This window comes from Microcaecilia unicolor, chromosome 10, assembly GCF_901765095.1.
Source record: "Microcaecilia unicolor chromosome 10, aMicUni1.1, whole genome shotgun sequence".
NCBI lineage: Eukaryota > Metazoa > Chordata > Amphibia > Gymnophiona > Siphonopidae > Microcaecilia > Microcaecilia unicolor.
Window position 1 is genome coordinate 101,034,512 of NC_044040.1, and position 26,311 is coordinate 101,060,822.

Sequence of the window (26,311 nt, forward strand, 5' to 3'; positions counted from 1 at the left end):
AGGCGCAAGCACCCCCGGTTACCGGAGGGGTAGGGCGCAACAGCTCTCCCAGGATCTCTGGGAGAACAGCCCGCAGACTCTCCGTTCAGAGCGGGTGTAGAAAAAGGCATGGAAGCCTGATGCAGGCGTCGATGTCAGAGTCTGTTCCGGGTGTGGAGGCTGTTCCGGGCTGTCCAAAGGGGAGCGCATCGACACCTCTTGAACAGAGGGCGAGCGGTCCTCTCGGTGCCGATGCCTACTGGGTGCCGACTCCCTCGGCGACCCAGAGCTCTCGGTGCCGACACGGGAAGGGGACCGGTGACGCTGCTTCTTCGACTTCTTGGGACGAAGCACGGTCACCGGAGCTTCCCGGCACCGACGAGGAGGACGTAGAATCCCAGCTGTCGCTTCCTCGGGGCCGAGACCGAAGGAGGTCGGTCTCGGGGGGGCTGTACCGCAGGAGCCCTCGGGATGGGGGGAGATCCACCCGAAGGCTCACCGCCACCAGCAGGGGAATGGACAGCCCTCACCTGCACTCCAGACGAAGCACCACCGTCACGGACATCAGCAGACGAGGAGGTCTCGATACCACCGACGCTGACGCAGCCGTCCAATGCGCCCCGATGCAGAGGGCCGATGCCTCGAGCACTCGATGCAATCGGGGGCGAAGATGAAGGTCCAGGCGCCGACGACGACGAAGAGCCCGAGAACAAAATGTTCCACTGGGCTAACCTCGCTACCTGAGTCCGCTTTTGTAAAAGGGGAACACAGACTACATGCCTGAGGGCGGTGCCCAGCCCCCAGACACTGAAGACACGACGCGTTGCGCTGTCAGTGAGCGAGATTACCCGGGCGCACTGGGTGCAGTCTTGTAAGCCGCTGGAAGACTTCGATGCAAAAATAGGGGGAAGAAAAAACTTCGACCGAGGCCTAAATAGGGCCTTACCCCAACGACGAAAGAAAAACTTACGGGGCAAAGACTGGAAGTACAGGAAGGGAGAAAACCATAAAGGTCTCCTTCCGACACCTTCTTTTTTTTTAGAACTAAGTCGATAAACGACGCGCGAGGTCAACTTTGGGGCGCGAACAGCGAAAAAACGACCGTACCGAGCGCGGACAAAAGAAGACTGGCTGGCACGAGCCGGTTCGGGCGGGAAGACGGCCGCGCATGCGCGGTGCGCATCGGCACGTGAGGACTAGCAAAGGACTTTGCTAGAAAGTGTTTCCGATTGGAGGGGCTGCCGTGGACGTCACCCATCAGTGAGAACAAGCAGCCTGCTTGTCCTCGGGAGAACTACTGTTAATGAGGTTAAGAAAATACTAGCACCAGTGATGAAAAGCAGGAGTGACATCCAAAGCAGAGGCAAAAGACTTCACAGAAGAAATCAGTTTCTGAAGCCAGATAAAGAAAACGGGAAAAATTTGGAGAAATCTGTTCCGTATAAGGCGAGAGCAGTTCTTTTACAACCTTGCAATAATGAGAGAGGCAGTGGAGAAAAATGCTTAGGGTTATAATGGAAGACCCCTGAATACAGAAAGCTTATTTAATAGAAATTGAAAGTAGCAGTTTGGGTTAAAACAGGGTGCTTTTATCACAGGGGTCCATTACAGAAGTGCTCTACGATAGCAAATACCTCCTTAAAGTAGTTTTCCGAAATGTGTACCCTAGTGGATACCTGTCGATTGTGCTTTTTTTTATGTGATTACAAATTTGAAGGCGATACTCGAACACTCTCACTTCCACATGCATCTGCTATCTCTGTCAAGTTCTATAAGCTCGCAGCTCAGAAGTGTACCACGCTCCTCTCAGCATGAAAGCAAATAGTTTTAAAGAGAGCGGTCTGGTCTAAAATAAGAATAAAAGAAGGAAAATCTACCAATCTTTCGCTGAGGGATATGCAGTCAAAGATAGCAGGCTAGATAGGCAGAAACACAAAGAATTTACAGAGAATGATGAACTTGACAGTACACAAGGAACTATAGCCACAGGTTTCAGAACTAACCCTGAGCAAGGTAAAATTATGTATCATACCTGATAATTTTCTTTCCATTAATCATAGAAATGCATTGGGCCAAATTCGAGGGGGGGGGAGGGGGGAGGGAGATTCCATTTCCCTGGAACCCCTGATCTGATTTGGACCATTTCGAACTCAGTGAGTCTTGTTACTGTTTAGTCTGTTCGTTCTCTTCTACAGAAGGTGGAACCTCCTTCTCCCATAGAAATGCATTTGGTCATTTTTGGGGAGCTTATATCTCTGGAACGCCCAGTCCGATCTGGTCCATTTTCAAACTCAGGATGTCTTTACAAGTTGTTCCCTTATGTCAAGTTTTATCCCATTACATTAAATGTTCAGGGAGTTATTTTGCCCCAGACAGACAACAGACAAGACATTCTCAATCCCTTTGTATAATTGTTCCAACTTCCATTGGGATGAACTCTTTAGATGTTATAACAGGCTTCTTCCTTTTTTTTTTTCAGGTAGACATAAATTGGGGAAACCCACTTTATTAACCAAACCTCAACCTCTTCCTTACTCATTGTTGAAAGGAAGGAAGGATTTGAAATTGCTGTGATAGCTCACTCAGTTTGCTTGCAGCAGCCCACACTTGGCTTTTGTATCCTAGAACTGTTGTACAGAACAAAAGGAGATTTGTTTCAGTAGGCAATCCTAGTCAGATCCTTCAAAATATCAGCTTATCTATTTTTTGTTCTTTAACATTCTACAGTCTTATGCCTAGGTCTTTTTAATATTGCTAGGTTTTGTTTTCAAGATGTTTTCACACTTCATTGGAATACAGAGTGGCACATGGCTACTGCCCCATTTAAAATAAGTTTTTTTCTCTGAGTCCACCTTTCTGCTGTGCAAACTACATTCTCTCTGTATTCATTCTTTTCCAGTCTCTTGTAAGCCACCTTGAGCCTGCATTCTGTGGGAAAAGGTGAGGTATAAGTGCTCTAAATAAATAAATAAAAATAAATAGCAGATCAATCCATAGACTGGTGGGTTGTGTCCATCTACCAGCAGGTGAGATAAAAGACCAATCTTTTGCCTCTCTATATGTGGTCATGTGCTACCAGGAATCCTCAGTATAGTCGATATCAAAGCTCCATCTGCAGGAATCACCAAACATAGAGAACTACACCACAAAGGGACACTCCGCCACCCACCCACCCGCTGAAGCGGGGGGGGGGGGCACCCACACCCGCTGACGCGGGGGGAAATGGCATGTCCTGCTACCGCAACACGGAGGAGCTGGCTTAACCTATCCATGCCAAAGCGAGAGGGAAACAAGCTACCCTACTACCGCACTAAGCAGGACGGGAGCACTGGCATAATTTAGTTAGCATCCAACCACCGTCGAAATGGGGTGAAAAGAAAGCAGCAGCTCACTGTAACACAAAATCGTCCCAACTCCAGGGAAATCCAAGTGGAAGAACTTGAACTCGAAGTCCTCCTGAACAGGAACTGAAGTCTAAACTTGAACCTGAAATATAACTGAACTAGAACAAACAGTACAGATATCTGGGAGGAACTATGGATTGATCTGCTATGATTAATGAAAGAAAATTATCAGGTATGATACATAATTTTACCTTCCATATCATCAAGCAGATCAATCCATAGACTGGTGGGATGTACCCAAGCGTTCTGGAAATCCCAGAACGCAACACTGAAGCTCCAAACTGGGCCTCGGCCCGTGCTGCCATGTCCAAGCGATAATGCCATGAGAAGGTATGAGCCGACGCCCAAGTCGCCGATCTGCAAATCTCCTCCAAGGAAACGGACCTGGACACTGCCATCGAAGCCACCTGTGCTCTAGTAAAATGAGCCTTCAGCTGGATAGGCGGCACCTTCCCTGTAGCCACATAAGCCGCCGCAATCGTTTCCTTGACCCAACGTGTCACGGTAGGTTTAGATGCCTGCAGACCCCTACGGGGGGCCCGCGAACAGCACGAACAGGTGATCCGAGTTCCGGAAATCGTTGGTCACTTCCAAGTATCTGATGATAACTTGTCTAACATTCAGGCATCTGAGAGCATGATACTCCTCTGGGTAATCCTCCCTATGGAAGGAGGGTAGACAAATCTGCTGATTCACATGGAAGCGAGAAACAATCTTAGGCAGGAAGGAAGGCACTGGGCGAATAGACACTCCTGCCTCCATGAACCGCAGGAACGGCTCTCTACACGAGAGCGCCTGGGAGCTTGGAAACCCTCCTGGCTGAAGCGATGCCACCAAAAAGGCCGCTTTCAACGTCAGGTCCTTCAGAGACAGCCGCGATAATGGCTCAAAGGGCGGCTCTGCAAGGCCCAGCAGCACCAGATTGAGATTCCACGTAGGCACTATCGAGTGCAGAGGAGGGCGTAGGTGATTAACCCTTGTAGAAAACGCACCACAATCTGGCTGAGAAGCCAGGGAAGCACCCTTCAGGCGACCTCCTGAAGCAAGCTACAGCCGCTACCTGGACCTTAAGAGAGCTCAGCGACAGGCCTTTCTCCAGACCTTCTTGCATGAACACCAACACTGAAGCAATTGGCGCCGTGAAGAGCAACAGGGATCCTGCCTCGCACCATGATACAAAGGTACACCATACCCTGGCGTACGCAGTAGAAGTAGAGCGCTTCCGTGCTCTCAGCATAGTGGCGATGACCTTGTCCGAGAAGCCCTTCTTCTTCAGCCGCTTCCACTCAAGAGCCAGGCTGTAAGACCAAAGGGGGAGGGATCCTCCATCATCACGGGACCCTGATGTAAGAGGCCCCGCTCCGCTGGAAGCCGCAGAGGACTGTCTACGGAAAGCTGGAACAGGACCGCATACCAAGGGCGTCTGAGCCAGTCTGGACCCACCAGGACCACCCGGCCTGGGTGTTTCGCTACCGGGCCGAGAATTCTGCCCAGCATAGGCCAAGGCAGGAACACGTAGAGAAGCTCCTGTACCGACCACCGCTGGAGAAAAGCATCGACCCCCAGAGATCGAGGGTCCCGTCCTCTGCTGAAGAACCGAGGCACTTGGCAATTGGCCAAGGTCGCCATCAGATCCAAGGTCGGCATGCCCCAGCGCTTCGTGATCTCCAAGAACACCAGAGCAGACAGTTGCCACTCTCCGGGATCCAAGGTATGGCGACTGAGAAAGTCCGCCTCGACATTCAGGACTCCCGCAATGTGAGCCGCTGACAGCAGGTCCAGATTCGCCTCTGCCCACTGGCATATCTTCATGACCTCCATGGCTAGGTGCTCCTGCTACCTCCCTGGCGATTAACATAGGCCACGGCCATGGCCTTTGGAAGAACTCAGAAACGCTGCCCTCATCTACATCAGAGGAGACAGAGTCCCCCAAGACCTGAAGATCCACCCGAGGGCACTTGATCGGGGAAGCCTCTTCCCCCATATCTGACAGGGGAGCAGGAGCAGCGTTTTGCAGTTGAAAGGCCTGATGCAGCAACAAAATAAACTCGGGAGAGAAACCCCCCTGTTTGTGCACCTCTGCAACCGGGCCACAGCCTAGAGGAACTCAACCTCCACTACATAGAGCGGGGGAGAGGCGTGCTGCGCATCCAAAATGGCGTCCGGCGCGTCACTCCACGAAGGAGCCGCGCGGGAAGCATGGCGCTTAAACTTCGCCATCTTCTTACCGCCGCCCAACTCAAAGGCAGCCATACCAGAGGCCGTCCGAGCTGCATGGGCGGCCGACGTCGGATGGGCAGACATCGGGGGATGGGCGCCTAAGGCGGGAAAGGCCGCCGGCGCCCCCGCGGAGGAAAAACCAGCTAAATCAGCAAAGTCCGGAGACACCCAAAAAGGGCTTCTCTGCCTCCGATCAACGCGCCTCCCCACTAGCCGTGCGATCACGGTCCGGGGAGCGCTTTTTCGCGCCCTTACCATATGACGCCATGATCCACGAGGGAAACGTTCGGGGAACCCCCTGCCCGCTAGGAAAAGGTAAAATTACCTGCTTCTTGCTCCGAGCTGCAACGAATTGTGTCCCAGTGAGCAGCTGCAAGTAAAATCTTTTCTGCTTCAAGATTGTTTTATTTTTTTTTAACAGAGCCAGCGAGAGGGGGGAGAAAAGGAGGAACCTGGCACCACCAGGTTAGCACTTGCTCACAAAGAGCCCTCAACCCCAGGTACTCAACAAAGCATAAGTAAATAGGCGTGGAGACCAAGCCAGAACTGCTGCGTGTGACCACACACCTGTTAGATAGAGAGAATACTCAGGATTTCCTGGTAGCACATGACCACATATAGAGAGGCAAAAGATTGCTCTCTATCTCCACCTGCTGGTAGATGGACACAACCCACCAGTCAATGGATTGATCTGCTTGATGATATGGAAGGGAAGCATTGTATGGCCTTGGAACTTTGTAGATCAAAAAGGAGAGAAACCTATGAAAATGGGAGGCATTTGCTTCTAGCAACACATTGAGCCGACTGGTGGAGTGAGATGATCCCTGCATAACCTAAGTGATCTGGTGAACCATCATTGCAGAAAGGAAATCCCTGATTTGATCAGGATGAAGGCAGAGCTCTGAAATTCCATTATTTCAATGGATAAAAACATGACCATACAGAACATGGAATATTGTGGGTCATGACCCAACTAGACCCAACCCTCGACAGCTGAGGCAGGGTGGATCAAGGTTTCCATACATAAGCTTCCAGTACAGAGAAAGCGCAACCTTACAAGTTGATATTTTACATTAAAAAAAAAAAAATCATAGCGTTCAAGGAGATACACATAAACTTTCACAGTACACATAATAAGAAGAATAAGCGAAAGATACATACCTGTAGCAGGTGTCCTCCGAGGACAGCAGGCTGATTGTTCTCACTGATGGGTTGACGTCCGACGGCAGCCCAAGGACCGGAATTCTACTTAGCAACAAAGTTTGCTAGAGCCCTCGTGCGCAAGAGTGAGCGCACCGCGCAGTCATCTTCCCGCCCTTCGCGCAAACGTGCCCCTCAGTCAACTTACAAAGCAAGCCAAGGGAAGAAACAACTCCAAAGGGGAGCTGGGCGGGTTTGTGAGAACAATCAGCCTGCTGTCCTTGGAGAATACCTGCTACAGATATGTATCTTTCGCTTTCTCCGAGGACAAGCAGGCTGCTTGTTCTCACTGATGGGGTATCCCTAGCCCCCAGGCTCACTCAAAACAACAACCGGGTCAATTGGGCCTCGCAACGGCTGAGGACATAACATAGATTGACCCTGAAAAATAACAACTAACTGAGAGTGCAGCCTGCGAACAGCAACAAAAAATGGGCCTGGGGGGGTGGAGTTGGATTCTAGACCCCAATCAGATTCTGCAGCACCGACTGCCCAAACCGACTGTCGCGTGGGTCTCCTGTTGAAGGCAGTAATGAGATGTGAATGTGTGGACAGATGACCACGTCGCAGCCTTGCAAATCTCTTCTATAGTAGCTGACTTCAAGTGGGCCACTGACGCTGCCATGGCTCAAACCACTATGAGCCGTGACATGACCCTCAAGAGTCAGCCCAGCTTTCGCGTAAGTGAAGGATATGCAATCTGCTAGCCAATTTGAATGGTTCGTTTCCAGACAGCCACTCCCATTCTGTTGGGATCAAAGAACAACATTTGGGCGGACTGTCTGAATGGGATTATCCGCTCCAGATAGAAGGGCAATGCTCGCTTGCAGTCCAATGTATGCAACTGACGTTCAGCAGGGCGGATGAGGAAGGGGAAAGAAAGTTGGCAAGACAATTGACTGGTTCAGATGGAACTCCGACACCACCTTTGGCAGAACTTAGGGTGAGTGTGGAGGACTACTCTGTTATGATGAAATTTAGTATATGGAGCACGGGCTACCAAGGCTTGGAGCTCACTGACTTACGAGCTGAAGTAACAGCCTCCCTGAAAATGACCTTCCAGGTCAAGTACTTCAGATGGCAGGAATTCAGTGGCTCAAAAGGAGTTTTCATCAGCTGGGTGAGAACAACATTGAGATCCCATGACACTGGTGGAGGTTCATCAGCTGGGTGAGAACAACATTGAGATCCCATGACACTGGTGGAGGTTTGACAGGGGGCTTTGACAAAAGCAAAACTCTCATGAAGCGAACAACTAAAGGCTGTCAAGAGATAGGCTTACCGTCCACACGGTAATGGTATGCACTGATTGCACTAAGGTGAACTCTTACAGAGTTAGTACATAAGTACATAAGTAGTGCCATACTGGGAAAGACCAAAGGTCCATCTAGCCCAGCATCCTGTCACCGACAGTGGCCAATCCAGGTCAAGGGCACCTGGCACGCTCCCCAAACGTAAAAACATTCCAGACAAGTTATACCTAAAAATGCGGAATTTTTCCAAGTCCATTTAATAGCGGTCTATGGACTTGTCCTTTAGGAATCTATCTAACCCCTTTTTAAACTCCGTCAAGACTAACCGCCCGTACCACGTTCTCCGGCAACGAATTCCAGAGTCTAATTACACGTTGGGTGAAGAAAAATTTTCTCCGATTCGTTTTAAATTTACCACACTGTAGCTTCAAACTCATGCCCTCTAGTCCTAGTATTTTTGGATAGCTGTGAACAGTCGCTTCACATCCACCCGATCCATTCCACTCATTATTTTATACACTTCTAATATATCTCCCCTCAGCCGTCTCTCTCCCAAGCTAAAAAGCCCTAGCCTTCTCTAGCCTCTCTTCATAGGAAAGTCGTCCCATCCCCACTATCATTTTCGTCGCCCTTCACTGTACCTTTTCCAATTCTACTATATCTTTTTTGAGATACGGAGACCAGTACTGAACACAATACTCCAGGTGCGGTCGCACCATGGAGCGATACAACGGCATTATAACATCCGCACACCTGGACTCCATACCCTTCCTAATAACACCCAACATTCTATTCGCTTTCCTAGCCGCAGCAGCACACTGAGCAGAAGGTTTCAGCGTATCATCGACGACGACACCCAGATCCCTTTCTTGATCCGTAACTCCTAACGCGGAACCTTGCAAGACGTAGCTATAATTCGGGTTCCTCTTACCCACATGCATCACTTTGCACTTGTCAACATTGAACTTCATCTGCCACTTGCACGCCCAATCTCCCAGTCTCGCAAGGTCCTCCTGTAATCGTTCACATTCCTCCTGCGACTTGACGACCCTGAATAATTTTGTGTCATCGGCGAATTTAATTACCTCACTAGTTATTCCCAAGTGCAGAAGGTATTCAAGCAGGGTCTGTGTAGGACAAAAGCAAAGGGTCTAAGGCCTTGCTGTCATACCAGACAGCAAACCCTCCTCCATTTAAAAGAGTAACTCTTTAGTGGAATTTTCCTGGACAGCAAGATTTCAGAAGACACCTCCGACAGACCCGAGGCAAAGTCTATGCTCTCAACATCCAAGCCGTGAGAGCCAGGGACGGAGGTTGGGATGCAGAAGCACCCCCTCATTCTGAGTAATGAGGGTTGGCACCACACTCCATATCTCCACGGTTCTTCGGAGGACACTCCAGAAGAAGAGGGAACCAAATCTGACACGGCCAGAACGAACGAGTCAGAATCATGTTTCCATGATCCTGCTTGAGTTTCAGCAAAGTCTTCCCCACCCAAAGGTATGGAGGATATGCATACAGGCGCCCTTGTCCAGTGTAGGAGAAAGGCATCTGACGCTAGCCTGCCTTGGGCCTGAAGTCTGGTACAGAACTGAGGGACCTTGTGATTGGCCTGAGTGGCAAAACGATCCCTGAGGGGGGTGCCCCACACTCGGAAAGATCTTGCGTACCACGCCCGAGCTGAGCGACCACTCGTGAGGTTGCATTATCCTGCTCATCTGTCGGCCAGACTGTTTGTTTATGCCGCCAGATACGTGGATTGGAGAAACATGCCGTGCCGGCGAGCCCAAAGCCACTTCTGACGGCTTTCCTGACACAGGGGGAGGCGAGATCTGGTGCCCCCTGCTTGTTGATGTAGTACATGGCAACCTGATTGTCTGTCTGAATTTGAATGATTTGATAGGACAGCCGATCTCTGAAAGCCTTTAGAGCGTTCCAGACTGCTCTCAACTCAGGAGGTGATCTGAAAACCGGTTTCCTGGAGGGAGCAAACTCTTGAGTGTGGAGCCATCGATATGATCTCCCCACCCAGAAGAGACGCATCCGTCATCAACACCTTTTGTGGCTGAGGAATTGAAAGGGACGTCTCAAGAGCAAATTGGATCGTAATTGTCCACCAATAAAGGGAATTGAGAAACTCTGTGGACAGCTGGATAGCATCCTCTAGATTCCCCGCAGCCTGATACTACTGGGAAGCTAGGGTCCACTGAGCTGATCTCATGTGAAGGCGGGCCATGGAGTCACATGAACTGTGGAGGTCATATGGCCCAACAATCTCAACATCTGCCGAGCTGTGGATCTGCTGAGACGCTCTGACCCAAGAAACGAGGGACAGAAGATGTCTGCCCTTGCTCGGGGAGGTAGGTGTGAGCCGTCTTGGAATCCGCAGAGCTCCTATGAATTCTAGCTGTTGGACTGGAAGAAGATGGGACTTTGGATAATTGATAACAAACCCGAGTAGCTCCAGGAGTTTGAGAGTCATCTGCATGGACTGTAGAGCTCCTGCTCGGATGTGCTCTTCACCAGCCAATCATCCAAGATAAGGGAAGACAGGCACTCCCAGCTTGCGTAGAGACGCTGCCACTACCACTAGTCCATTGGTGAACACCCGGGGCGCAGCGGCGAGACCAAAGGGCAGTACACAATACTGAAAGTGCTGTGTTCCCAGACGGAATCGAAGATACTGCTGTGAGCTGGCAGTATCGGAATATTGTGTATAGCAACCTTCAAGTCCAGAGAGCATAGCCAACGTTTTCCTGAATTATGGGAAGAAGGGTGCCCAGGGAAAGCATCCTAAACTTTTCTCGACTCACTATTTGTTCAGGGCCTGTAGGTTCTAGGATGGGACGTATCCCCCGTTTTCTTTTGCACAAGGAAGTACCTGGAATAGAATCCCGCCCTTACTTGCCCCGGTGGAACGGGCTTGACCGCACTGGTGCTGAGAAGGGCGGAGAGTTGCCTCTGCACAGTACCTACTACTACTACTATTTAACATTTCTAAAGCGCTACCCAGGGTTACGCAGCGCTGTATAATTCAAAATAGAAGGGACAGTCCCGGCTCAAGGAGCTTACATCTAAAAGACAGGTGTACATCTAAGACAAGTGTCCAGTCAAAGGACAAGTGTAGAGTCCGCCTAATAGGGCATGCTATATTTCACGGAGGTAGGTTGCCGGGAAAGACAGCATTGAGAGGTGAGCTTTAAGCAGAGATTTGAAGATGGGTAGGGAGGGGGCTTGCGTAGGGGTTGAGGAAGATTGTTCCAGCATTAGGGTTGAGGCAAGGCAGAAATGAGCGGAGCCTGGAGTTTGCAGTGGTGGAGAAGGGAACTGAAAGGAGGAAGGGATTTGTCCTGGGAGTGGAGGATTACGGGCTTGAAAATGAATGACTGAGCTCCCGGTGGACATTTGGAGGTTGTGGACATCAAATTGAGGGAGTATCCTAGCGGACTATTTGTAGAACCCACTGATTGGCGGTTACAAGAGGCCACTTTTGGTGAAAACATTTTAACCTCCCGCCCCCGGGGGGCGCCGAGGCGAAATCCCTAGAACTCTTGGGTCTCTTGAGAAGCGGAATCCACAACTCCCGAGTCATGAGGGCAACTGGGTCTTCATCAACTCCGGGTCCCGTGAATCCTGTACTGGGACTCAACTTTCTTCGGGATGGTTGGATTAGTTAATGGTTTCATCCAGTTCGTCCATCAATGTCTGCTTAAGGACATTATGTAAGGGAAACAGTGGATGACTCCTTAGGTGTGAGAATAGTCCAGGACCTCGAACATCTCAGCCCTGGGCTCACCTCAGTGGACCACTGGGAAGGGAATGTCCGGTAGACATTTCCCGGACAAAGCGAGAAGACAAACTCTCGGGGGGAGAAGGTTTTCTCTCTGGTGAAGGAGTAGGATCAGAAAGGAGACCACAAGACTCCTCATCCCGAGAAATATCTTGGGTCCTCCTCTGCCTCCCAGAAGGCCTCTCCCTGGGTATCAGACACGATCTCTCTGACCGCAGTCTGAAGCTGGGCCCGTCTCGATGCCGAGGAACAATGTCCTCGATGACAGTGTCGAGAAGTAAACTCCCGTGCCGATAGTGATGAAGCTCCCTCCACCAATGTTGTCAGGGAAGCCACTTGGGTGGCAGCTGACGCCGGCACCACAAACAGCACCGACGCCGAAGGCCTCACCACGGATGCGGAGCCAGCCGCTGAAACTATCGACTGTACCGCAGGCGCAAGCACCGCCGGTACGGAGCAGACGATCGCAGCAGCCTTTCCAGGATCCCTGGAAGAATGGCTTTGAGGCACTCGTCAAGAGAGGCTGCAGAGAAAGGCTGGGGAGTCTGTACAGGAGTCGAAGCCCGAATCTGCTGAGGAGGCGGAGGCTGTACCGCGTTGTCCGGAGAAATGTGCAAACACCTCCTGAATGGACGGTGAGCGGTCCTCCCGGCGTCGACACTTCACGAGTGCTGAATCCTTCGGCGTCCCGGAGCTCTCAGTACAGTGGCGGGAGGGCGACCAATGCCGATGCTCTTCACCTTGGCTCGAAGCACGGTCTCGGTACCCCCCCCGGTACCGACGAGGAAGACGTTGAATCCAAACGTCTCCTTGGGGTCAGGTCCGAAGAAAGTCAGTCCCGATGGGCCTGGCCGCAGGGGTCCTCGAGGCAGGTGGAGACCCACTCGATGGCCCACTGCTATCAGCGTGAGATGGTCTCTGGACAGCCATTACCTGCGCTCCGGACGATGATGCACTCTCCGGTGCCGACATCGACACCACCACCGACAATCTCGGTACCGCTGCCGACGTTGACGCCGAAGGACCGGGCAAAGCGTGGAACAGGCGCTCCCGCTGAGCTAATCTCGATGCTTGTGTCCACTTTTTAAGGCCGCGACACAAAGTACAAACGTCAGGGCGGTGATTTGCCCCACAACACTGAATACACGAAGCATGTGGCTCAAAGACTGAGATGGCCCGGCTGCACCGAGTTGCAATTCTTGAAGCCGCAAACTAAAGAGAAGGGCGGCTAAGATGAACTTTACTTTTTTTTTTTTTTAAACAAGAACAAGCGAGCGAAACTCGCAGAAACTAAGAGGAAAAGATGGCAAAAAAAACTCGCAAGGGCTCTCTCCTGAAGCGCAGAGCGACCGAAAAACAGCAACCCTGACCGCGAAAAAAAAGAGACTGAGGCGCACGTTTGCGAGACGGGCGGGAAGATGGACGTGCATGCGCGCTGCGCTCACTCGTGCACATGAGGGCTCTAGCAAACTTTGTTGCTAGGTAGAATTCCGGTCCTGGGGCTGCCGTCAGACATCAACCCATCAGTGAAAACAAGCAGCCTGCTTGTCCTCGGAGAAAAATAATTACATTTGTTGGGACAGTTCTGTCACTTGACTGTTCAGCAGAGTGTAAAAAATAAAAACAAGCAGGTAAGGAAAGACTGCGGTGTGTGGTAAGGCCTATGCATGTTTAGAACTTTACACTAAATTCTGAACCACGGGTGAGCAGTTCCATCTTGGCATCACTGAATGACATCACCCACTTATGTGCCTGACTGAATTCTGCTTGTTGATGGAAAAAGCGAAGATACTTACCTGTAGCAGGTAATCTCAGAGGACAGCAGGCTTATTATTCTCACAACTGGGTCGATGTCCGCATCAGCCCGGGAACCGACATTTATTTTATTTATTTATTTTTACATTTGTACCCCGCACTTTCCCACTCATGGCAGGCTCAATGCGGCTTACATATACAGGTACTTATTTGTACCTAGGGCAATGGAGGGTTAAGTGACTTGCCCAGAATCACAAGGAGCTGTGCCTGAAGTGGGAATCGAACTCAGTTCCTCAGTTCCCAAGGACCAGAGTCCACCACAATAACCACTAGGCCACTCCTCCACATAGCAACAGAAAACCTTTGCTAGAGTATTCTGGCATGTGTGCAACACGCACCACACATGCGTGGACTGACTTCCTGCCTGCCACATGAGCGCGTACCTCAGTTAAGTCTAAAAGCAAAAACAAAAAAACAACTCCAAGGGGAGGTGGGTGGGTTTGTGAGAATAATCAGCCTGCTGTCCTTGGAGAATATCTGCTACAGGTAAGTATCCTTGCTTTCTCCAAGGGCTAGCAGGCTGGATTACACTAACAACTGGGGTAGCCCTAGCCACCAGGTTCACGCAAAAACAATGAACATTGGTCAATTGGGCCTCGCAACGGCTGAGGACACAAACAGAGATTAACCTGAACGATATACAACTAGCTGAGAGTGCACTATGGAACAGAATAAAATGAGCCTAGGTGGGTGGAGTTGGATTCTAAACCCCAACAGATTCTGCAGGACCAACTGCCCAAACCAACTGTCGCGTCGGTATCCTGCTCAAGGCAGTAGCGAGATGTGAATGTGTGGACTGAAGACCACATTTCAGCCTTGCAAATCTCTTCAATGGAGGCTGACTTTAAGCGAGCCGATGCAGCAATAGCTCTCACATTATGAGCCTACTACTACTTATCATTTCTATAGCGCTACTAGACGTACGCAGCTCTGTACACTTGAACATGAAGAGACAGTCCCTGCTCGACAGAGCTTACAATCTAATTAGGACAGACAAACAGGACAAACAAGAGATAAGGGAATATTAAGGTGAGGATGATAAAATAAGGGTTCTGAACAAGTGAATAAGGATTAGGAGTTAAAAACAGCATCAAAAAGGTGGGATTTTAGCTTAGATTTGAAGACGGCCAGAGATGGAGCTTGACGTACCGACTCAGGAAGTCTATTCCAGACATATGGTGCAGCAAGATAAAAGGAACGGAGTCTGGAGTTAGCAGTGGAGGAGAAGGGTGCAGATAAGAGAGATTTACCCAGTGAACGGAGTTCCCGGGGAGGAATATAGGGAGAGATGAGAGTGGAGAGGTACTGAGGAGCTGCAGAGTGAATACACTTATAGGTCAATAAGAGAAGTTTGAACTGTATGCGGAAACGGATAGGAAGCCAGTGAAATGACTTGAGGAGAGGGCTAATATGAGCATTACGACCCTGGCGGAATATTAGTCGTGCAGCAGAATTTTGAACAGATTGAAGAGGAGAGAGATGGCTAAGTGGGAGACCTGTGAGAAGCAAGTTGCAATAGTCTAAGCGAGAGGTGATAAGAGCGTGGATGAGGGTTCTGGTAGTGTGCTCAGAAAGGAAAGGGCGAATTTTGCTGATATTATAGAGAAAGAAATGACAGGTTTTAGCATGATATGAGATCAGAGTACCAAGGGATGAAATATAGATGGAGAAGAGAAGAGGTCCAAGGACAGATCCCTGAGGTACACCAACTGACAGTGGGATAGAAGTAGAAGAGGATCCACTAGAGTATACACTAAAGGTACGCTGGGAGAGATAAGAAGAAAACCAGGAAAGAACAGAGCCCTGAAATCCAAGTGAGGACAGCGTATCAAGGAGTAGGCTGTGATCAACAGTGTCAAAAGCAGCAGATAAATCGAGAAGGATGAGGATAGAATAGAGACCTTTGGATCTGGCTAGGAACAGATCATTGGAGACTTTAGCAAGCGTTGTTTCAGTTGAATGAAGGGGGTGAAAGCCAGATTGAAGTGGATCAAGAATAGCTTGAGATGAAAGGAAGTCAAGGCAACGGCGGTGAACAGCACGTTCAAGTATCTTGGATAGGAAAGGGAGGAGGGAGATGGGGCAATAGTTGGAAGGACAGGTAGGGTCCAATGAAGGTTTTTTAAGGAGTGTTGTGACTACGGCATGTTTGAAGGCATCAGGAACAGTCGCAGTGGATAGTGAAAGATTGAGGATATTTCAGATAAAAGGGAGGAGTAGCCTAGTGGTTAGTGCAGTGGACTTTGATCCTGGGGAACAGAGTTCAATTCCCACTGCAGCTCCTTGTGACTCTGGGCAAGTCACTTAACCCTCCATTGCCCCAGGTAAAAATAAGTACCTGTATACAATATGTAAGCCACATTGAGCCTGCCATGAGTGGGAAAGCGCGGGGTACAAATGTAACAACAACAAAAATAATTACAGTAGGAGAGATAGTGTTAAGTAGATATTCCGCCAGAACCGATATACTCATATCACCCCTCTCTTCAATGCTGTGTTCGGCACCTAACCCTTACCGTTCAGTGAATCCAGACTACCCCAATTTGACTGCCCCTATCGGACCGACCGTTCACTTGTCTATTAGATTGTAAGCTCTTTGAGCAGGGACTGTCTCTCTTTGTTAAATTGTACAGCGCTGCGTAACCCTAGTAGCGCTCTAGAAATGTTAAGTAGTAGTAGTAGTAGATGGGTGGGAATAGGATCAGAGGAACAGGTAGATAGTTTCGAGGAGGAAAGAAGATGTGTAGTTTCCTCTTCAGTGATATCAGAAAAGGAAGAAAAGGAGGCAGGGGTTGGAGGGTTGAGAAAATGGACTAAGGGAAGGAGAGGTGGAGGTGACCTGGTTGAGAATTCAAGTTTAATCTTGTGAACCTTATCATGAAAAAACTCAGCCAGAGTCTGGGGGGAAAGTGAAGGGGGGGTTGGAGGTGAAGGCACTTTGAGCCGTGACATGGCCCTCCAGAGTCAGCCCAGCTTGGGCATGAGTGAAGGATATGCAGTCTGCTAGCCAACTAAAGATTGTGCATTTTCCGATGACAACTCCACTCCTGTTGGGATCAAAGGCAACAAACAACTGAGCAGACTGTCTGAAGGGCTTCGTCCGCTCCACGTAAAAGACCAATGCTCTCTAGCAGTCCAAGGTGTGCAAACTGCTTTTGCCAGAGTGGGCATAAGGATGGGGAAAAAATGTTGGCAAGACAATTGACTGGTTCAGATGGAACTCCAACACCACCTTCGGCAGGAACTTAGGGTGAGTGCGGAGGACTACTCTGTTGTGATGAAACTTAGTATAAGGTGCATGCACTACTAAGGCCTGAAGCTCACTGACCCTATGAGCTGAAGTAACAGCCACCAGGAAAATGACCTTTCAGGTCAAGTACTTCAGATGGCAGGAATTCAGTAGCTCAAAAGGAGCTTTCATCAGCTGGGTGAGAACAACGTTGAGATCCCATAACACTGATGGAGGTTTGACAGGGGGCTTTGACAAACCTCTCATGAAGCGAACAACTAAAGGCTGTCCAGAGATAGGCTTACCCTCTACAAGCCGATGATAAGCACTAATTGCACTGAAGTGAACCCTTACAGAGTTGGTCTTAAGACCAGACTCTGACAAGTGTAGAAGGTATTCAAGCAGGGTCCGTGAAGAACAAGCAAGGGGATCTAGGGCCTTGTTGTCACATCAAACAGCAAACCTCCTCCATTTGAAAGAGTAACACCACTTCGTGGAACCTTTCCTGGAAGCAAGCAAGACTCGGGAGACACCCTCAGAAAGACCTAAGGAGGCGAATTCTAAGCTCTCAACATCCAGGCTGTGAGAGCCAGATACTGGAGATTGGGATAAGTACATAAGTAGTGCCATACTGGGAAAGACCAAAGGTCCATCTAGCCCAGCATCCTGTCACCGACAGTGGCCAATCCAGGTCAAGGGCACCTGGCACGCTCCCCAAACGTAAAAACATTCCAGACAAGTTATACCTAAAAATGAGGAATTTTTCCAGTCCATTTAATAGCGGTCTATGGACTTGTCCTTTAGGAATCTATCTAACCCCTTTTTAAACTCCGTCAAGCTAACCGCCCGTACCACGTTCTCCGGCAATGAATTCCAGAGTCTAATTACACGTTGGGTGAAGAAAAATTTTCTCCGATTCGTTTTAAATTTACCACACTGTAGCTTCAACTCATGCCCTCTAGTCCTAGTATTTTTGGATAGCGTGAACAGTCGCTTCACATCCACCCGATCCATTCCACTCATTATTTTATACACTTCTATCGTATCTCCCCTCAGCCGTCTCTTCTCCAAGCTGAAAAGCCCTAGCCTTCTCAGCCTCTCTTCATAGGAAAGTCGTCCCATCCCCACTATCATTTTCGTCGCCCTTCGCTGTACCTTTTCCAATTCTACTATATCTTTTTTGAGATACGGAGACCAGTACTGAACACAATACTCCAGGTGCGGTCGCACCATGGAGCGATACAACGGCATTATAACATCCGCACACCTGGACTCCATACCCTTCTTAATAACACCCAACATTCTATTCGCTTTCCTAGCCGCAGAAGCGACACCCCGCTCTGAGTGATGGGAGTTGGAAAACACTCCAATCTACATGGTTCTTCGGAGGACAACTCCAGAAGAGGAGGAAACCAAATCTGACATGACCAGTAGGGTGCAATCAGAATCATGGTTCTGCGGTCTTGCTTGAGTTTCAGCAAAGGGGAGGATACGCATACAGAAGACCTGTTCCCCAATGAAGGAGAAAGGCATCTGACGCTAGTCTGTCGTGGGCTGGAAGCCTGGAACAGAACTGAGGGACTTTGTGATTGATCTCAGTGGCAAAAAGATCCACCAAGGGGGTGCCCCACGCTCAGATGATCTTGCAGGCTACGCCCATGTTCAGTGACCACTCGTGAGGTTGCATTACCCTGCTCAGTCTGTCGGCCAGACTGCTGTTACACCTGCCAGCTAAGTGGCATGGAGAAACATGCCATGACGGCATGCCCAAAGCCACATCTGAACAGCTTCCTGACACAGAGGGTGAGATCCGGTGCCCCCCTGCTTGTTGGTGTAATACATCGCAACCTGATTGTCTGTTTGAATTAAGGTGATTTGATTAGAAACCGATCTCTGAAAGCCTTTAGAGCGTTCCAAATCGCTCACAATTCCAGAAGATTGATCTGAAGACCGGTTTCCTGGAAGGACCAGGCTCCTTGAGTGTGAAGCCCATCTCTATGAGCTCCCCACCTCAGGAGGGATGCATCCGTCGTCAGCACTTTTTGTGGCTGAGGAATTTGGAATGGTCGTCCCATGGTCAAATTGGATCAGACTGTCCACCACTGAAGAGAATTTCGAAAATCAGTGGACAGCTGGATCACATCCTCCAGATTCCCCGTAGCTTGAAACCAATGGGAAGCTAGGGTCCACTGAGCTGATCTCAAATGTAGATGTGCAATTGGAGTTACATGAACTGTGCAGGGCATATGGCCTAAAATTCTCAACATCTGCCGAGCTGTGATCTGCTGAGACGCTCCAACTATGGACACCAAGGACAGGGGGTTGTCTGCCCTTGCCTCGGGAAGATAAGCCCGAGCTGTATACATGTCCAGCAGTGCTCCAATGAATTCCAATTATTGGACAGGAGTGAGATGGGACTTGGAGTAATTTATTACGAACCCCAATAGCTCTAACACCTGAATAGTCATTCGCATGGCCACCTGAGCAACATCCTTCGAGGTGCTCTTTACCAGCCAATATTCCAGATAAGGAAACACATGCACTCCCAGTCTGCGTAGCGATGCTGCGACTACAGCCAGACACTTTGTAAACACTATGGGCGCAGACGCCAGGCCAAAGGGCAGTACAGGGTACTGAAAGTGCTGTGCTCCCAGCCGAAATCGAAGATACCTCCTGTGAGCTGGAAGTATCGAGATGTCAGTGTAAGCATCCTTTAAGTCCAGAGAGCATAGCCAATCGTTTTCCTGAATCATGGGAAGAAGGGTGCCCAGGGAAACCATCCTGAACTTTTCTCGGACTAGGAATTTGTTCAGGGCCCTTAGGTCTAGGAAGGGACGCATCCCCTGTTTTCTTTTGCACAAAGAAGTACCTGGAATAGAATCCCAACCCTTCTTTCTCCTGGTGGAACGGGTTCGACCACTTGGGCCTTTAGAAGGGCGGAGAGATCCTCTGCAAGTACCTGCTGGGAGCTGTAAGAATGAGCTCCCGGTGGACAATTTGGAGGTCTGGATTCCAGATTGAGGGTGTATCCTAACTGGACTATTTGGTCGGAGGATATGAGAGGCCACCTTTGGTGAAAAAACATTAGCCTCCACCCAACCGGCAAGTCGTCCGGTACAGACACTTTTACAGTGACTATGCTGAACTGGAACCAGTCAAAAGCCCATCCCTTACTTTTGCTGGGGAGCAGCAGGGGCCTTAAGCGCATGCTGTTGACAAGAACTAGAGCGCTGGGGCTGAGCTTGGGCAGGCTGCCGAGAAGCCGGAGTGTACCTACGCCTGGCATAGGAATATGGAGCATTCGTCCTTCCTCCAAAAAACCTCCTAGTTGAGGAGGTAGTAGCAGAACATGCCCAGCGGGAGAAAGAATACACAGAATTTTTCGTTAACATTTGTACCCCGCGCTTTCCCATCATTGAGCTTCTTGATCTTCTCATCAAGATCCTCTACTTTTTCACCAAAAAGGTTGTCCCCCGGCAAGGAACATCTGCCATTCGCTGCTGGACTGAATGGTCCAGGTCAGATACAAGCAGCCATGAGAGTCTGCGCATCACTATACCCTGGGCAGCGATCCTGGATGCTACATCAAAAGTGTCGAAAGTACCCCTGGCCAGGAATTTACAACACGCTTTCTGCTGCCTGACCACCTGGCAAAAAAGGCTCGGCCTGCTCCGGAGGGAGGGCATCAACCAAGCTGGACAGCTGCCTCACCGGGTTCCGCAAGTGGATGCTCGTGAAGAGCCGGTATGATTGAATTCGGGCGACGAGCATAGCAGCCTGATACGTCTTCCTCCCAAAAGAGTCCAAAGTCCTAACTTCTCTGCCTGGGGGCACCGAGGCATAGTCTCTAGTACTCTTGGCTCTTTTGAGGGCGGAGTCCACCACCATGGGATTGTGGGGTAACTGAGACCTCATCAATCCAGGTTCACCATAGATCCAATACTGGGATTCAACTTTCTTCGGGATCACGAGGCCAGACAGAGGGAACAACCAGTTCCGCATAAGGACTTCCTACAGTACCTTATGTAGAGGAGCCATCACAGCCTCTCTAGGAAGAGAAGGATAGTCCAGGACCTTCAGCATCTCAGCCCTGGGCTCATCCTCAACCTCAATAGGGACAGGAGTAGCCGTAGCCATTTCCCAGACAAAAGATGTAAAGAATAGACTCTCCGGGGGAGACAATCTCCTTTCTGATGGAGGGGAAGGTTCAGAAGGAATCCCATAGGACTAGTCAGAAGAAAAGTACCTGGGATCTTCCTCTGACTCCCATGAATGCTCACTCCTCTTCAGTATCGGGTAAGACCTCTCTCAGGGCACTCCGAGACTGAGCCTGCCTTGACACCAAGGATCAACGTCCTCGATGACGATGTCAAGAGGTCAACGCCCATCTGGACTGCGGCGACGCTTCCTCCACTGACGAAGGGGAATTGACCTGGGTGGCTTCCGACACCGATGCCGCAGGTGGTACCAAGGCCGGGGACCTCACCTCAGGTGGAGGGCCAGACGCCGCTGCAGCAGACGGTACGGAAGGCACAAACACCCCCGACACCGAAGCAGACTGGTGCAGCAATCCTTCCAGAAGCTCTGGAAGCAGGACCTGGATGCGGTCTTCGAGAGCCGCCATCAGAAAGGGCTGCGAGGTTGGTAGAACAACCGGTGGCAGAATCTGCCAAGGTTTGGGAGCAGGTACTGGGCTGCCAGGAGACCGACGTGTCAGCACCTTTATGTATAGAGGGGGAGCCGTCTTCTCAGCGCCAATGCTTCTCGGATGCCGAGTTTCTCAACGCCCCGGAGCTTCCGGCACCGTGTGTCAAAGGAGATCGATGACTGTGCTTCTTCGCCTTCGCTCGATGCCCGTCATCGAGACTCCTCAGTACGGATGAGGACAACATGGAATCCTCACGTCTCCTCGGGCCCTGGTCCGATGAAGGTCGGTCCCAGGGGGCCTGCATAGCAGAAGGCCTCGAGACAGGTGGAGACCCACTCGATGCCTCACTGCTCTCAGCATGAGTTGGACTCTCAGCAGCCATTACCTCTGCTCCCAACGCCGATGACCTCGGTATCAATGTCAAAGGAACAGACAGAGCCCCAAAAAGCTTTTCTCGTTGGGCTTCTCGAGATGCTTGAGTCTGCTTCTTCATACGAAGACACAGACTACAAGCGGCTGGGTTATGGTTGGGCCCAAGGCACTGGATACACCACGCTTGAATTTCGGTAGCTGAGATGGTCCGGTTGCACAGAGTACAACATTTGAAGCTGCTGGGTGTCTTCGATGACATGGGAGGAAACGCGGCTTCGGCGAAATCAAAGGACACGAGTGTGCCTATTAAAAGAAAAAAGGGCACAAAAAAGAAAAGAACACGACCATGCAGCTTAAAGGCCAGCCACGTCAAAAAAACTAAGAAAACTTATTCTAAGGAAAAAAACTAAGAAGAGAAACTACAGAACACTTTTTTTTTTTTTAACAAAGAAAACAAGTGATAAAACTCGCAAACAAGTCAGTCAGAGAAAACTCTTTCCCAGACCTCAATGAGGAGCACAGGTACATACCTGCCGCACCTCAATGTGGAGAAAAAGAAACTGAAGAGTTGCGCTCGCGCGATGGGTAGCAAATCAGTCTGCGCACACGCACCAGAAGATTCTGGCAAAACATCGACCCACATGTGAGAACAAGCAATTTGCTTGTCCCCGGAGTATCAGGTGTTCTGCAATAGTTAAGTATTTTCTTTCCTGTATCATAAACTGAAAACAAAAAGGCCAATACAGATTGTTGACTCACCACAGTTCTCTGTTTGTTGGGTAAGAAGACTCTAACAATCGGTTTCTGTGGAGATCTGGGATTAATCCGGGATACTTCAGTGGGGTTCTGAAGGATGGTGAGAGATGAAGGTAGTACAGAGGGGTTGGAAACCGCAGATGATTCAACTTTATCAGCTGAAGAAAAGCTGGAAACTGAGAGGTCTGCTCCATTTCCAATGAATTCCAGTAACTGCTGCTCCCTCTGCTGTAGTGCATCTAGCTTGCTGGTGTACTCTTCATAAGCCTGCAAAAAATTCACATTCTGAATTTAAATACAATGATTTTCATATATGCATACATCTGGATATATATCCATAATCAATCTGCATCAGCTCTTTTCAGGGTACAACTCTGTAATTCATCAAGGTATATAGAATTCTATGGGTTCATGACAGTCCAAGGTAACAAATTATCAGTATGGTTACATTTTCCTTTTCACCCCCATTTTTCTGAGATTGCTTTCAAAGAGAATTTCTTCACTTACCAAAAGCAAAGACCTGGATTAAAGTTCTGCACTCAAACTCATCTGTGCCTTCCTATAGTCAACTAAAAAGGCCTGTATAGCAGGAAGACATTAACCAACCTCTCCAACATTAAAATGTGAATGTGTGGGGTCACGTAATGCCTTGCTGAGAGAGCGGGTGTTGATGGAAAGAGCTCCCGAGACTCGCCTCCTAAAACTGGCCTCCAAAAAACGTTATTGCTAAAACCAGATGGTAACAGTGCAGGTAAAGGAACCAGGAGTTAAGATCTGGGGTTTGGAGCCTCTCTTGGAAGAGAAGAGAATGGCGTCGAAAGCACAACGCCGAGAAAAAGACAGGACACAACAGTGTGAAGCTAAGATGGCGGCCGGAGGGGATTCTGGAGCTTCCCGCGTCAGCTCCGCATGGGTGACAGAGATCGTAACGGAGGTGAAGCAAGCCATTGATGCATCACTGGACAAAAATTTACAAGCGATCACATATAAATTAGATAGTGTGGATGGAAAAGTGGAGGTGATGCGCGAAGAGTTTTCAGCATACTACCAACGAGTGTCTGAATTTGGAAGATCAAGTTCAGCAGCTTACCGCGTCTAATTCAAGTTTACAATCCAAGCTCAAAGTACTAGAGGACAAGCTCAATGATACTGAAAAATCAATCAAGGAGAGGGAATCTACTACTACTACTACTATTTAGCATTTCTACAGCGCTACAAAGCATACGCAGCGCTGCACAAACATAGAAGAAAGACAGTCCCTGCTCAAAGAGCTTACAATCTTAATAGACAAAAAATAAAGCAAGCAGATCAATTAATGTGTAGAGGAAAGAGGAGAGGAGGGTAGGTGGAGGCGAGTGGTTACAAATGGTTACAAGTCAGGCAATGTTAAAGAGGTGGGCTTTCAATCTAGATTTAAAGATGGTCAAGGATGGGGCAAGACGTAGGGGCTCAGGAAGTCTATGCCAAGCATAGGGTGCAGCAAGACAGAAGGAGCGAAGTCTGGAGTTGACAGTAGTGGAGAAGGGAACAGATAAGAAGGATTTATCCATGGAACGGAGTGCACGGGAAGAGGTGTAGGGAAGGACAAGTGTGGAGAGATACTGGGGAGCAGCAGAGTGAGTACATTTATAGGTTAGTAGAAGAAGTTTGAACAGGATGTGAAAACGGATAGGGAGCCAGTGAAGCGACCTGAGGAGAGGCGTAGTATGAGTAAAGCGACCCTAAATCTAAATATAAGGTTGGTGGGCTTACCCGAGTATGTCCCTGAATTGGATTTGAGAAACTTTTGGAATCCTGGTTGGTACTCGGAGCTACGCCTACAATCAGCAGCAGGTCCTCTGCGTGTGGAGCGTGCTCATAGGCTGGGGCCTAAGAGACCAGCAGAGCTCAGGCCTCGTGTGGTAATCTTCAAAATTCTGAATTATGCCCACAAAGCAGAAATTCTGAGGGCCATTAGAGCTAAAGGTACTCTAACGTATGAAAATAAGTTGGTCCTGTGTTTCCAGGAATTCTCTGCTAGGGTATCAACTATGAGACGTACATTTGCTCCTGTTTGTTCAGAACTACATAAGCGGCATGTTCAATTTGCTCTGCTGTATCCGGTGAGGCTAAAGATTTTTATGGATGGTCTAGCTCCATTTTTTCACTCGCCAAAGGATGCGAAAAAACTACTGGCTAGAAATGGCTCAAAGGGAGTTACAACGGAGCGAACAGTTGAGGCCAGGTCATGAGAACGGACACTAAGGCGATGAGAAAGCCTCTTATTGAACATACACACATGGTGGTTTGCTGACAGAGAATCGGGACGCATTAGCTCTCAAATGACTCCTGGTTTCTTATAAGGATGTTTGATAGTGTCTTAACACTGCCCTTAAGCTTCATGTTAACGTCCCATTGTGATACTCCTAATGATAATTCGATTATCTCGCATAACTTGTACAATATAACCCATAACCAAGTTGTAACAAATGTATTTTCATTATTCTTATCTTATTGTAAGCCACACTGAGCCCGCAAAGAGGTGGGAAAATGTGGGATACAAATGCAAACAATAAATAAATAAAATAAATAAATAAGATACGAAAGAAAGCATGACTATAGTGGTCTTTTTTTTTTCTGGTGCTTCACACAAGTGTTTACCACTATTGCGGAAGCCATTCAGCTGATCCGAGATTGCAGTGGTACCAATGGAATATTGCCTGTATAAGAGTGGCGTGGTCATATGGCCACGGTTGCTCTATTTAATAAGTATTGATGTGTGGGGTGGGGAGGAGATGTGGGGGGCGTTGTGGGGGGGGGAAGAAATTAAGAACAGTGATATGGGTGCATGTGGTATGAGAGAAAGGGGAGGATTCTTTTTTTTTTAATCTTCTGAGGATTGCTAGCTATTAGAGTGAATTTGTTAGAAAGATGAATGATGCTTGGATGTATGAGATGGTAGGAGGTTTGTGAGAGGGTTGGGAGGATGGGAAGAATACATATGGAGTTTTAACAATATTGATTCATTATTGTATACATATGTGGGGTACAGAGAAGGGTGATGAAAATGATAAAGGGGGTGGGACGACTTGCCTAAGAGGAAAGGCTGAAATTTCTAGGGCTCTTCAGCTTGGAGAAAAGACGGCTGAGGAGAGATATGATAGAGGTCTATAAAATAATGAGTGGAGTGGATCGGGTAGACGTGAATCGCTTACTCTTTCCAAAAATACTAGGACTAGGGGGCATGCGATGAAACTACAAAGTAGTAAATATAATATGAATCGGAGAAAATTGTTCTTCACTCAACGTGTAATTAAACTCTGGAATTCATTGCCAGAGAATGTGGTAAAGGTGGTTAGCTTAGCAGGGTTTAAAAAGGTCTGGACAGCTTCCTAAGGAAAAGTCCATAGACCATTATTAAATTGACTTGGGGAGAATCCACTGCTTTTTCTGGGATAAGCTGAAGCAGCATAAAATGTATTGAACTTTTTCGGGATCTTACCAGGTATTTGTGACCTGGATTTGCCACTGTTGGAAACAGGATGCTGGGCTTGATGGACCTTTGGCCTCTCCCAGTTTGGCAATGCTTATGTACTTATGTAAAAGTTGTTGTGAGGTTTTTTTTTGTTTGTTTTTTTTGTCTTTTAACTACTATGTCTACAGCAA

General features: G+C 48.9%; 1 protein-coding gene across 1 annotated transcript in view; it reads right to left on the reverse strand.

Moving 5' to 3' along the window:
* The window catches only part of BRAF (B-Raf proto-oncogene, serine/threonine kinase), a 1,688,602-nt gene that overhangs the window by 1,639,705 nt on the left and 22,586 nt on the right, over window positions 1–26,311 (reverse strand). Inside the window, exon 2 of the mRNA XM_030216338.1 lies at window positions 22,670–22,933. Within this exon, the coding sequence (XP_030072198.1) occupies window positions 22,670–22,933 (264 nt within the window). The remainder of the gene's footprint in view (window positions 1–22,669; window positions 22,934–26,311) is intronic.